This window comes from Cynocephalus volans, chromosome 11 (assembly GCF_027409185.1).
Source record: "Cynocephalus volans isolate mCynVol1 chromosome 11, mCynVol1.pri, whole genome shotgun sequence".
NCBI lineage: Eukaryota > Metazoa > Chordata > Mammalia > Dermoptera > Cynocephalidae > Cynocephalus > Cynocephalus volans.
In genome coordinates, this window is record NC_084470.1 from 45081923 (window position 1) to 45097012 (window position 15090).

Genomic DNA, 15090 nt, shown 5'->3' on the forward strand with positions numbered 1-15090 from the left:
TTGGAGGGCACATTCAAACCATAGCAATATCTATCTGTCATCTATCTGAACCACCTACAAGTCTGAGCACGGGACTTTGCATGACCCTGGACAAATAAACAAATGACCAACATCAGGTCAATGGTAATGAGCTCAGAGTCTTTCACACTTCCTTGGGAGACTTTGAACTAAATAAGTTCTATCCGCTCTTTCAAGCTTGGTAAGTAATTGATTCCAGTCTTGTGCCCACAACTGGAGAATTTCCCGAAAGCCATTCCTGAAGGCATGGGTCCTCCTCCAGGCAGAGCTGGAAATTGGCTCCTCTCAAAAATCCCTGATCACTCTCAAAAACAGGTGAGCATCCACCTCTCTTCTCAATGACATATAGGAAAGGAATAATTTAATTCCTGTTTTTAAGGGAAATATAGGCCATCATAAAGCACACAGGGTTAGAGGCGTGCAGTACTAAGAAGGTGATGGCGGCTGATGGGCAATGAGGCCAGCCCCATCTTAGAGGAGGAGAAACAGGAGCACACACCAAGTGGATCCTGAAGTGCAACAGATGGAGGTGAGAGAGACTCGAAGCCTCCAGACCCCGAGCTGCAGACCCCACAGACAAGCTGCCAAGAGAAGCAAAGGCAGAAAACCCAAGCAGAGGCAGCTTATTTCATCAGCAGCCAGTTGGTTAAAAATAACTTCACTTATTAGTTTAAGTGAGATCACCACAGGGCTGGAAACTCACTGTCAGTGAAACAAAAATACTGGAAGGAAAATGAGAAAAGTCCATATTTTTGATGAACTTTATTACAATAAAGACCCAGGGGAGAAAGCTGCCTCGGCATTTCAAAGGCCCTGTTTTCCCTCTGGGTTCTATATGGGGCACACGCCTGCCATTTGAGGGTTAGCACTCTTCATTCTTCCTGTCTTGCCAAAGAGAAGCAGCAGCACCGAGCTCAGTGCCATGAAAGCATCACCTGGAAAAAGGCAACCTCTGGAGAAGCACTGCACGAGTTACACTGAACCAGACCTCACCTGCACTCATGCAGGAACCACACGGAGGAAGCGGCCTGCTGTCCACTTCCGCCAAGGCGATGAACCTTCCTCAAGCAAACAGATTCCCCTGTTGACTGTACTGTCAACAAAGGCTCCACTGAGGAAAAGCAGCAACTCTGCTGAGAAGGGCAGAGGGCCACGAGGGAGAGGTTTATATGCTCTTTCTGAAGGAGGAAAAGCAGAGGCACAAGGACAGAACTCTGCCTGAGTGACTTTGGGGAATCAATCCTGCTTTTCTAGAAGCCCCAGGAGACAGCAGCCCTGTGACCCTACCCACAGCAGGCATTCCTGAGTCCCCTTCACGACTCACCTAAGGAGCAAGACTCCAGTCTTCCCTGTGTAAACCCTGCCCCGTGCAGTCCTCGTGCCCTGCCCATGAAGGGAGGCCAGGCCAGGCTCAGGCAAACTGCTCTGGGAAGCAGGGCCCTGATGAACCCCACACAGTGCCCGCTCCATCAAAATGGCATCCAGTCTTCATACACATGTTGACAGGCAACACGAGAGCCACGGCGCAGGCTTCATCTGCAGTGCACCATTCCGCCTGTCTCACCAAGGGAGAGAGCTCAGGCAGCCCACAAGCCTCGCGACTCTGCCTCTGGAACACATCCCGACCACTTGCAGCCATGCCTCTGGTGCCCGCTCCTGCGGGCCTGCGTCTCAGCACCCTCCAGTTTTACTTCTCATGCTGGCTCCCCATGACTCAGAATTTGTGTTGTTTTTTGCTTTTGGGGGTTTATTTTTGTCTGCTGTTGTTTTTGGAGGAGTATGTAAACCATTTGATTTTTTGGAATTTTTAAATTTTTATATATTTTCAAAGTTACAGAAAAAGTGTGAGAACAGGGACCTCTCATACAGCCTTTATCCAGGTGCTTCAATGTTTTTTCTTCCTTCATTTGCTTTATCATCCTCCTTTCTCTCTATATATATATACACACACATACATATATATGTATGTATCTACATGTGTGTGTATACATATATACTGTAGGTAAATATGTACATATATGTATTTATATCTATAATTCTTTCCTGAACCATTTGAGAGTGAGTTGTAGATATGACATCACTTTGCCCCTAAAACTCTTTGTGGGCATTTTCTAAAAATAAGAATACTCCCTTCCATAACGGTAATACGGTTATTAAAATCAGGAAATTTAAAAACCGATACAATGCCATTGTTTAATTCATAATCCATATTCAAATTTCATCAATGATAGCTCTTTTTTTCCTGGTCTAGGATACAATCCAGGATCACAAATTGCATTTTGTTGTCAAGTCTTTTTAGTCTAATTTTTTTTTTTTTTTTTTTTTGGCAGCTGACCAGTGTGGTCTAACCTAGTGAGCTAGCTGGCCAGCCCTTTAGTCTATTTCAATCTACAACAGTTGCTTAGCCTTTCTTTGTCTTTCTTATCCTCAACATTTTTTTAAAGAGTAGGATGTTTTTCAGTTTGAGTTTGTAAATGTTTCCTTGCAATTAGATTCAAATTATGCATTTTTTACAGGAATATGCATAAAAATGAATCACTGAATCAATGTTTTCCTCTGAGGGCAACATATCAGGAGGCACACATTATGTTGGTTGGCCCGTGACTCAAATTTGGAGTCACTACCATGGTTTTGACCTACAGGACATGAATGGATGTTTCCTTAGTGTGCTATGGAACATGAATAAATGTTTCCAACCTTTGGCTTCATTCACTGCAATTGTGGGCAAAGGAGCACACACTCGCATATGCACAACTTGTTTGATGGCCTGTGAGGTGGAAAGCCTGGGCTAGCCTGTTGGATGATGAGGAACACATATCTCAGTTGCCCCCCTCACCCTAGCCAACAGCCAGCCAACTCCCAGAAACAAGGCTACCTAGCTAACCAGCAGCTGACCAGAGACTCATGAATGAGCCCAGCCAAGACTGATGGAAGAAACACAAATTTATGGTCAACAAAATCATGAACTAATTAAATAGCTGTTGTTTTAAGCCACAATATGTGTATGTTACACAGTAAAAGCTAACTGATACCACTTGTTCATCAGGGGAAAGAGATAGGACTCAGAAGCCCTACATATTTATTTGAGATCCCTGAAGAAAGGTCATCCTGTTTTTCTTCTGGCTCTGTCTTGTCTCCCTTGGGGATATGACCCTCTGCCTATGTTTAGCATTCAAGGATCATTTTACCTTAGTTATGTAGTTTTTAGAAAAACAAACCATGAATATTGTTTTCCCTACGTCTTCTGCAAAAATGGCCACATCTCTGGATTGCTTGATTGAACAGATGATGTCAGGAGACTCTCCCAATACTCTTCCATAGAAATCAGCAAACGAAGAACCCTTCCTGGAGAGAGACTCCATAGCAGAAGAGAGGCCTATCACTAATAAACATCTAACAAGCATCTGCCAAGGCCTTTGGGTGCACTATGGCTCTTACATTTATCAACTCCTCTGACCCACCCCCGTGGAGATTAGGATTTGCGGCCTCCAAGATGCAGCTTGAGGATCTGTACTTTCAGCAAGTTTGTCTGGTATTTCTCATCATCAGAGAAATTTGGGAAACCCTGCATTATTATAAAAGCAGTTCTCAACCTGGGCTGCACATTAAAATCACTGTGGAGCTTTAAAGAAAACCTCTATGCCCAGAATATTTAAATCTGAATCTCTAGGGCTGGCACCCAGGCATCAATATTTTTTAATACTTCCCAGATGAGTCCAGTGTGCAGCCAAGCAGAACCTGTGCTGATTTTCTACGACTGGTGAGTAAGAAGCTGGCTTTTTGTCCATGTGCATGAATATTCCCCTTCAATAGCATGTGTTTCTGATAATGAAGGTGTACTTATTTTGGTGGACTTGGCATGCTGCTCTGGAGACTTCTTTATGGTTTTCTCCTCACCAGTCAGCTGATTTCCCACAAGGAAGTTGAATTTTCCTTCCTAGAAGAGTTTCCTAAATCCTGTAAGTTTCCTTTTTGGGAAAAAGAAATTTTCTTTCTTTTTAGTGAACTGTCCACTATGAAAGGCAAGCTGTGAGCATCAGCAACTGTAGCAGATGCTGCCAGGGATCTGCCTTTATTCCCTAAATACCTTTACCCTTCCTATGCACAGGGTCTCCTGGTGGGCGCCTGTACCTCTTTGGTGGAGGGTGGCACTCAGACTACTGGAACCTTTTGCCTGTGCGCACAAAAAAACAGAAGAGCCTGGGAATTTACACATCCTGAAACAGCCCTTCACCAATGACTAGCAGGTGCAGTGGTATAAATACCCCAGCTTCCTCACCCCTAATCAGGAAAACTGTGGTTACCTATACTGTCTCCAGAGATTCCCTGAGGGATTGGGCCAAAGTCACTCCCCACCTCACCATCACTGTGGACTTTGCTTAATATTGCACCATTGCTTGGCCCCCTGTCATTTCCTGTCCACTTCTGCACTACCTTGTTGGCTTTTCTTTGGAAGATGTCCCAATAAACCATCTTCAGTGAATCCTCATCTCAAGGTCTTCTAGAGAACCCACTCTAAGATAGCCACCCTCAAAGAGCACACCTTCAAGGACCTTTACAAACACTCCGGTACTGACCTTCATCCTTCAAACAAAGGGCACTGTACATGCCCCCAGGAACTGGGTTGCTCTCAATTCTCACATCAACAGCTCTCATGATTTGCTGCTCACCCCTCCCTTTGCTACACACGGTTGTTCTGAAATAGACAAAGACACACAGGGTTAGGAGAATGTCCCTGGGCTGAAAAAAATGAGAAAGAACAATTCTTTTCTGTTCTCAGCTCTAAATCTGCAGAGATTTTTCTGATTCGTAACCTTTGGCTGAAAGCATCAATATGAAAACACTCTCCCCAAACAAAGATCTAAATTAGAAGGACAGATGATGCTTGAATTGAAATCATAGGTACTGATTCAAGTTTCAGAGGTAATACACTGTTGATCTCTTCTAGTATATGTTTGTTTTTTATTTATAAAATTCTGCTCTTTTCTTTTTCTCTTGTTTTGCTGTTCTTTTTCAAATTTCTTAAGATAGATCATTAGTTCACAAACTTTCATCTTTTTTCCTTTTCTAACAAAAATATTTAATGTTTTGGATTTCCCTCTAGGTATAGTTTCAGAAGCACCCCATGAGTTTGCATATGTTATATTTTTAATATCATTCAATTCTAAATACATGCTAGTTTCATGTAATTTACTTTTTGTTCCATGACATAAATATATTTTATAAACAGCAAATAGTTGAATTTTTAGATATCCATCTGACAATCTTTATTTTCCAGTTGGAGCATCTTGTCTGCTGATACTTAATTTAATCACTGATCTCTTTGAATTTAAATCTGCCGTCTTGCAAGTGCTTTCTATTAGTGCTTTCTCTTTTTCCGTTCTCTTTTCTTTTCATCTTCTCTTTTCCCTATTTTGGATTGTTTTAAATTCTTTTTTGGTTTTTGTGGGGTTTTTTGTTTGTTTTGTTTTGGTTTTTTGGCATTCTCTTTTTCCTCTGTATTGGTTTGGAAATTATATATCATTTTACTCATCTTTTAGTGATATCCAGAGGCTACAACACACTTATTAAAATTTAATATTACGAGCAATAATCAGCCACAATGTATATCGACAAAATAAAATTAAAAAAAAAAAAAAAAAAATTTAATATTACTTTTACCCTTTTCACCAACGATACAACTTTAAATACTTAAAATGCTATGTATTAACATACTTAAAATACTTCCCACCTATATGCCATTTATAAATGTTTAGTATTATTATTACTGCTTAATCCAATTACATAATTTCTATTTGCCCACATACTTACTCTTTCCATTCCTTCTTTTTTGCACCTCCAGGCTTTCACCTGCAATTTTTCCTCCTGAAGAGCACCCTTTCATGTTTCTTTTAGTGCAGGTTGGATATAATGAATTCTCTCACCTTTTGTCTTTCTAAAAATGTTTTTATTTCACTTTTATTATCGGAAGCTATTTTAACTAGGTATAAAATTCTATGTTGGCAGTAATCTTCTTTCAGCACTTTGAAGATATCAGTTACCTGGGGTTTTTATTGTCAGTTTATCATTGCTCCTTTGAAGGCAATCTCTCTTTTTCTTACATCTTTTAATATTTTTCCTTCATATTTGATTCTTCTCAGTCTTATGATGTGTCTAGTTGTGGATTTCTTTTTATCTGTCCTTCTTGGGCTTTGCAGAACTTCTTGAATCTGTGCCTTGATGTTTTTCTTCAGTTGTGGATGGGATGATTCTCATATTGCTTTTAATCCATTTTTTTTCTTGTCTTCTTTAGGAATTCCAGTTTCATGCATCTTGTTTGCCTTTTATCAATTCTTCTATATTTTCATCCTTTTTTTCTCTGTTACTTATTCTGGATATCTTCCTCTGAAATATCTTCCAGTTCACTAATTCTCTCTTTGGCTCTTTTTAATCAGCTATTAGGTCCATCCCTTAAGTTCTTAATTTTATTTATCACATTTTTCATTTCTAGAGTTTCTGTCTGGCTATTTTTATAGTTTCCCATCTCTTGCTAAAATTCTCCTTATTGTTTTTTGAATCTTTGATCATTTTAAGGATAATTATTTTAAAGTCCTCATCTATCAATGCTAATATCTGGAGTTTCAATTGGCTATTGTGTCTCCTGAATTTTACTTTTATTCCCTTGTCTCCTCATGTGGCTAGGTTATTTTATATTGTGTGACAAACCCTATGTTAAATGCAGTTGTTTGTTGAAATAAATAAAGACCTAGAATATCTTCCTCAAAAGAGAAATTTTATTTGATTTTGCTAGACATCTGGAGCACTGGAACTCAAGTATCATCTCAATCCAAATCATGGCTTTAGAGGATTTGAAGGTATTCTCTACTCCTAGGAGGGTTTATGTCCAGTTTACTGTACTGTGTACTGTATCCACTTTACTCTTACTCCTGGGGAACAGTACTGCAGGGTCCTAACCCAAAACAAAAGGGCTCATCAGGCCGCTTAGTACACAGAAGTTGATTTCAAATCTCCAACTTCCTAGTCCCATGAGGCTGTCAAAACTGCTACTCAGCTTTTCAGCCACCCTTTATGGAATCTGCAAAAGTTACCAGGAGACAAGTGGCCCCAAACTCTGAATTCATCATTTTATACCTTCATTCTTCTCTGAACTTATACGTATACTCAACATAAATTCATGGACATACAGATCAGATCTGTTATATGTCTACTATGCTATCAATTACAAGACATGTCACACATTTAATAACTGCTTTCTGGTGTGTGGGTTTTGGGGGGAAGGCAGAAGGCAGGGAGTCACACAGGAAAGACCCACAGAGAAATGTGCATACTAATGGTCAGATAGTTCCTGGTTCCAGAAATGTTAAAACTGAGGGATAGAAAAACTGTGTTTAATATGTTATGTAGTAAATACAACAAATATGTATGTTTTCTTTATAAAGACATATCATCTCAAGATGTAGAGACCCACTAATATGTCTTAACATCTTACAGCAAACCCACAGAAGATGGACTTTTCCAGTTACCCAGTCCTGACTTCTTTAGTAATACCTGCTGGGAGATCTATGCCTAGTTCCAACATGGCTCTTCAGAATCTCTGAGTATCCTGGTTATCTAATGAAATTATAGTAACAGAGTTATGAAAAATATTCCTACTTGACTACATTGTGGAAATATGCATGCACAGGGTATATTTTGTTTATTCAGGAGCATGGATATAAAATATAAGGCAGAAGGGACCACAGTTCCATATTCACTGAAAAGCTTTGGATATAGCCTCAGTTGTTCTCTTTATTCAGTTGCTGCTTCATTTGGCAACATGAGTCAGCATGGCTGTGTGTGTTTCCCATGGCCACCTGCCAGCCAGACATCTTCATGGTCATCATCCACCAAAGTGGTTCCTGGAGACTGTTTTGTTCTTTCATATTCCTGTGGTATCAGGAGAGAGCAGAATGGCCCCTGCCTTCTCTGAGTATGACTAAAGAAACAGCACTGTTGGGAGGTTTTCTCCTAGCTGGCCACAAGAATTACTTTGCTAAAGGATTCCACGGGTCAGGAACTCAAGACACAGTGGCAATCGCTTGTCTCTACTCTATAATGTATAGGGCCTGAGCTGGGAAGACTCATAGTCTGGCAATAACTCAACAGAGGGGGCTAGAATCATCTGGAAGCACCTTCACTCACACTCCTGGCAGTTAATGCTGGCAATTGGCTAGAACACTGGTTGGGGCTGTTGGCCAGAGCCCCTACAGGAGGCATCTCCATTTTGTGTGGCCTTCCTCACAGTGTGGTGATCTCAGCATAGTCACACTTCATCTGGCTTCTCAAGGCTACAAAAGTGAGTGTCTCCAGAAATCCAGGTGGAAGCTGCATGGATTTTACTGACCTAATCTCAGAAGTCACTGTCTCATTCCTGCCATATTCTGTAGGCAGAGGCAATACTATGCTGTCCCTCACTCAAAGGGAGATGACAAAGAGCACATCTCTTGATGAGAATGGTGTGAAAGAATTTGTGGCCATAGTTTAAAACCTCCATACCATGTTCCTACACATATATATGTAGATGAGTATATATATGTGTAGTACATGCAGATGACAGAGAAAAAGGGATAATGAATGTCTACCGAACAGTTGACAGTCATGACTTCTGAGGTGGGACAGAAGAGAGAAACTCACTTTGTACTTTATACATATCTGTATTGTTTGAAATTTTTACAACAAGCATGTGTTATTTTTGTAATTTAAAAATAAAATTCAAAATAACAAAGTAAGGTGGGGGAAAAGACCATGATGGAATACCAGAAAAATACTTTTACAGGGGAACGCAAAACAAGAATGCCCCAGAAGCCACTGCCCTTTGCACTTTGCCTGTCCTGGCACCTCACTGAACAATTATTGAGCCCCTCTACCAGCCTTGGCCGCTAGAGTGATTTGGAAAGGAGCACTTCTACCAGCTGGCCTGACTTACCCGAGGGTGCCATCTGCCAGCCAGCCCGTGGTGCACACCGCAAAGGCGCAGTCCTGGACCACCCTCCGCAGCTCGTCTGCAGACACCAGGTGAGCGCCCCTGCTCCTGCAGGAAAGCCGAGCCACCTCCAGCTCCAGACCCTGAGAGCCATTCTGAGACTCCAGCACAAAGAGCTTCCCTGGGTGGGGACAAGCACAAACACAGGTGGAGTGACCATGGGAATTTAATCTCAGAAACGCACCCTCTGGCAGACACCTGTCAGTACTGTAGCTTCCTACTTGCCTGAAGACCCAAGTGCAGCAACTACCCCATTGGGCACCATCCCTCGGACCCATGCTGACAATTTCACTGGTATTTTCATCCATTTTTTGCTCTTGTCTCCTTAAAAAAAGTAACCATCTGTTCTGGCATGTTTATCTAGATAAGCCTTTCAAATCTTTCTATTAAAAAGGTATTTTACAAATACCATGTGGTAAGGCTCAGTGTCCTAAGATACCCTAAGTTGGGTCACTTGGTGTTCAAGTCACTGATTCAGGTCTCAGCTCTGCCTTCTGCCTCCAACATCCCTGGGGTGACCCCTTACACAGAAGTTGCTTCCCTCTCTCTGTCCCTTGCCTTAGGACATTCTCAGGCCCTTTGCACAATGAATTCATTCATGTCTACTGTACTTTTCTCCCACTGGACCATGTCTGGTACACCTTGGCTTCCTGGAGTATATCAATATATAGGCATGTAAAAGGGCCCCGAAGAATATGTGATAGGTGGGGGAATGGAAACATGAAATTCAGGCAGAGGTGGAATCCCAGGCTGAACGCAAAAGAGAGCTTTAGGCAAGAAAACCGTGGTGCATTGTGGTCCCCAGGAGCCTCTAGGAGGGATGAAGCAATGCCTTGGATGGCCCTAGCAAGTTTAAGGTAATGGTGGGGGTGGGGGTGGGGAACCCAGTTAGAATGAGATACTTTACTTCCATCTGTCAGCAAAATTTTCTTAATATATTGATTTTATTAGAATAAGACACTTAACTGTCATCTAATTGCAAAATTATTATAATAAACATAACAACCCCTGAGCTTTAGAACCAAAAGTTATGATAAAAATGCATAAAATTTTTAAAATAAACATACCTGCAGGTGACTGGTGCTCCCATATTTCACTATAAAAAAGCAATATCAAGAAAACTACAAGGGGCCGACCCTGTGGCTCACTCGGCTGAGTGCAGCGCTGGGAGCGCTGAGGCCATGGGTTCAGATCCTATATAGGGATGGCCAGTGCACTCACTGGCTGAGCGCGGTGCGGGCGACACCAAGCCAAGGGTTATGATCCCCCTACTGATCACAAAAAAAAAAAAAAAAGAAAGAAAACTACAAGGAGAAATAGAAAAATCCACAATTCTTATGAAAATTTTAAACTATTGTCACCCTCCTCAGTAACTGATATAACAGAAAAAAAATCAGAAAGGATACATAAGACTTAAGCAACAAAAGTAACATTCCTGACATAAGGGCTTATGTACAGTACCACACACCAAACTATAGACTACACGTTCATTTTAGGCACACACAGAACATTCATAAAATTGATCAAATACTGAACTACAAAGGCAAATCTAAAACAATCTGAAAAGACCAAAATCATACAAAGCATGTTTTTAAGACCATACCACAAACATGCTAAAATCACTTATTTATTAAACATTTATATAGTATTTACAATGGGCCAGGTGTTGTTCAAATTGCTTTACAAATATTCATTATATTAATTCTTATAACAACTCTGTAATATAGCTGTTATTATTACCCCATTTTATTGCTAAGGTTTAGTATTAATACTTGTACACGATCACACAGCTGAGATACAAAACCAGGCAGTTTGGCTCCCTGTCAATGATCTTACTCACTGAGTTATTTTGCCTTTCAATAAAAAAGTAGTAACTAGGAAAATCCCCTTGTGCATACAAATTACAAAATATACCTCTAAATAAACCATGTGTTCAAAGAAGAAACCACAATTGGAAATAAAACATTCTAACTTAAGGGACAAAAGCTTGTGGAAAAATTAAAGTAGTATTTAAGGGAAATTTATAGCCTCAAAATCTCATATCACAAAACAAATATGGTTGAAAATCAATAACCCAAGTTTCTATCTCAAAAACCTAAAAAAAGAGAGAATACAGAATCAAGCTTCTAAAGAAGTAAAAAGAAGGAAATAATAAAGATAGAGTAGAAATCAATGAAATGGAAAGCAGACATACAATAGAGAAAATAAAGCCAATAGTTGCTTTTTCCAAAAGAATAGTAAAATCGACAAGCCCCTAGCAAGACTGATCAAGACAAAAAGAGAAAAAATACAAATTGCCAATATCATCAATGAAAGGGAACATCACTACAGATCCCACGGACACTAAAATGATAATTAGGGATTATTACATTATATATGTGAACATATTTGACAATTTGGATGAAGTGGGCAAATCTCTTAAAAAATAAAACTTAGCAAAATTAACACAAAATGAATTTTTAAATATTTATATTCCATTATCTACAAAAGGAATTAAATTCATTATTTAAAATCTTCCCACAAGAAAAACTCCAAATACAGATGACCTCACTAACAAAACAAACAAATGCTTCACCTTACAGAAACCCCTTTAGAGTCTAAAAGAGGGAACAACACCCCAATTCATTTTAGGAACCATCATAACCCTGATACCAACACCTGACAAGAATATTACAAGAAATGAAAATTACAAGCCAATGTATTTCATGAACATAGATTCAATGATCTGAAACTTGTTTCCCTCACTCCAGGCTCAATCCCAGGTCTTCTCTTTTCACTGTAAAATTTTACCCTAGGATTACGTCCACACACATGGCTTCAAAGACCATCCTTACACAGATGACACATTTTTTTTTTTCAGTCCAGATTTTTTCCATTCACCCCATCTACCCCATGTTTCACCTGGACAACTAAAATAGCATCCTATATGGATGGTGTCTCTACATCCAATCTTGTCCTGGTCTCATCCACTCTCCCTACCTCGCAATCAAGGTGGTCTTTTCAAAATGCAAACCTGGTTGGTCACTCTACTCCTTGAAACCATTCAATAGCTTTCTTTTCCTTTTTGGATTAAAAAAATAAGTTGGCCTATGAGGCTCCACATGATTGAGCTCTTATCAATTTCTCTAGCATCATCTTGAACCACTTCTGCCTTGCACTCTCAGTGCTAGTTGCTCTGTCTCTATCCCATTTTCCCTCCCACTCACAGGGTCTTTCACATGCTACTCTCCTCCCAGGACACACTTACTTCCCCCTTTTCACCTAGTTAATTCTTACTCATCTTTCAGGTCCTCCTGCACCAAGTCAAAATCTCCTTGTATATGCCCTCAGAGCACCTTCTATCCTTAAATCCCAACAATGATCAAAATTGCAATTTCATATTTCATTCATATAATTATTTGCTTAATGACTCTCTCCCACATTGGATTTTAATCTCCCTGACAGAAAGACCTATTTCTTCTCATCATTCTATCTTCATCAGCAAGGACAGTGGCTGGAATATGTACATACTCAATAAATATCTGTTGAATTAATTAATCTTTCCCCATAGTCATTATCCAAACACAGTTAATTTGCATTCAGTTAATGTGAAGATTTTTCCACTTCAAAAGTATTTAAAAGTACAGTAATAGGCCTCCTTTATGTATGAGATGCATGTCTAATTAGTCAAATATAAACCACATGTTTTTCATTTGAATTTTTCTCATTGATGTATTTTTAAGAAATGGTTTCTCTCCCAGTCTATCTCTTCAAAGATCTGTAATGCATCACAGTTTAGCTGAACATTTCTTCTTCCACCTCCCGTCACCACAGAACACAAATAAGTAAATGTGTGAAGTGGTGGTAGTTAAGCATATATTTAGTAAAGAATCCTTTCAAAATATAGCTTATAATTCTTCCATGGCTCTATTATAAAAGTTGGAGCTCAGCAAATAGAGTTTCTTAAAAGGAAGTGTACCTATAATTTTCCATTGGGGAAATGAAAAGAAAAAAAAGAAGAAGGGAGAAAAGAAATCATTTCTGGCAAGCAGTAACAAGAAAACATGAGCTCTGGTGTTGTCCTTACTTTCTCTTTGTCCAGTGACATTTCTGCCTTCAGATTTCTGTGACTCACATCAAGCCAGATAGGCACGAATATTGATCCTTATCCACGTGGTATTCCACTTAAGCAGTTGTAAACAGGTGAAACTCTAAAACCTCATGGATTGCAAAGGTATTTCTTTAAAGGGAATTAAAATTGGCACAATAGCCATTTTCAAAACATCGTTCAAAAGTTAATACTAGCTGTAAGTTATTTTACTTGTATTAAAATGAGCTTGATTCCCATAACTCAACATCGGGGCAAAAACTACTACAGTAAAGAATTACCAGTAGACTGACTGCTAATGGGTACAGGGATTCTGTACCATGCTTTGCACAACATAATAAATATACTATAAGCCACTGAATTGTACATTTTACACGAATTACATCTCAATTTAAAAAATTAACAGTGGACATTAATGGCTTTCAAAGTTTAGAATGTTTTGTCTGTAACACTCTCTCTGAGGATACGGAGAAATAAGATATTCATCCTGAATTCGGAGCAAAGAGCTCTTCAAGCTTGCACTTACAACAGAGAATTCGAGAAACTCTATAAAACCTGGAGTTTTTATTCTTGGCATACCCCTTTCCCTAACCACCATGCTTCTTTTTGTCGTGTCCTCTAGTTTCACCCAATATCGTTTGTTAAATAAGAACATTTTAAAATATACAAAGCATCCTGATCAGCTGAGGGGATTTTCCCCTTTATCAATCTAATTTGTCCTAAGCTTGGGTTTACTAGAAACACCTCAAGGGCGTGGGAACGGCTGGCTTTTGAGCTTGCTTCCTTCAGAGCCTCCCGCACCAAGTCAGCGGGGTTTTGTCCTAAAATCAAAACACAGCTTAATTAGCTTTTCAAAAAGGAATTGATACAGGGCGCCAATCCTGCTATAAAGGAAGTATGAAAAGCTGAATCCAGGTTCAAAACCAAACAAACAAACAAAACTGGGTGAATTCTCAGAGAACCTGAAATAATCTGCCCCTACTACCTATTTCTCCATCTCATGTCTCAAGACATCCCCACCTGGCACTCTCGGCCCCAGCCACTTCGTTTTATATCATTTGTCCCGTTTTGCCTGCCACTCAAAGAGCCTTAGCCCGTGCTCTGCCTTCTACCCAGGGCACTCTCCTCTCCCCTTTGCCTACACGATCCCACTCATCTCTCAGCTCTTCTTGGCCAAGCCAAAATATCCAAGGGAGTTTTCTAACCACTGGCCTTGTCGTCAAGAGCACATTTAATTGACGCCGAGAAACTGAGGGATGGCGGAAAATCACATCTCAGCAGAGGAGGTTCTAGGGCGCCCTAGACGTGACTTCATTTTAAAGAACGTTCACAGACAGCTGGGGAAAGCTCGCGCGGGACTAACGGCAGGACCAACGCACGGGCTTCCTCCGGTGCGCGCCGGGCGTGGAGGGAGGGTCCGGGCACGCGGGCACTGGGTGGGCTGGGAGAGGGGGCCTGGGTGGCAGGACGGCCGCTCGCCTCGTGCCCTCCCGGGCTTGCCGCCTGCCGGGCCCGTACGAGGGCGCAGCCCCGGCGAACCTCGCCTTCCCCGCCCGGACCCTACGCTCCATGCCGGCCCCGCGGCCTCCCGAACACTCACCATCCGCCCGCACGGAGAGGCGCGGCAGACCGAGCAGGAGCAGCGCTGCCGCCCAGAGCCCGGGCAGGCGGCCGTGCACCGGGGCACGCGGGCCGGGCCCCTCGGCAGGCATGGTCCGGGCGTCCGCGGGCCGGCGGGCTCGGGCGAGGGCTCGGGCTGCGCTCCGCTCCCGAGTCCCAGGCTTCGCGCCCGGCGCGCCGAGAAGGAGGAGCACGAAGAGCCGGGGGAGGCCTGGGACGCCGGAGCGCGGGGGCCTCCGAACTCCCCGGGGTCTTCTCCGTGGCGCCGGGGAGGCGGCTGTAACCCGGCTCCGCCTTCGCGCCGGGCACCTGGAAGCCTCGGTGCCAAAAGGGGCTGCGCCGG

General features: G+C 41.5%; 1 protein-coding gene across 1 annotated transcript in view; it reads right to left on the minus strand.

The window, feature by feature from the left end:
• Window positions 1-14839, minus strand: part of SUSD5 (sushi domain containing 5) — a 58098-nt gene extending 43259 nt beyond the window's left edge. The window contains exons 1-3 of the mRNA XM_063114192.1: window positions 14728-14839; window positions 8984-9161; window positions 4596-4714 (exon numbers count right to left, since the gene is read on the minus strand). Of these exons, the coding sequence (XP_062970262.1) occupies window positions 4596-4714; window positions 8984-9161; window positions 14728-14839 (409 nt within the window). The remainder of the gene's footprint in view (window positions 1-4595; window positions 4715-8983; window positions 9162-14727) is intronic.
• Window positions 14840-15090: the final 251 nt, after the last annotated feature.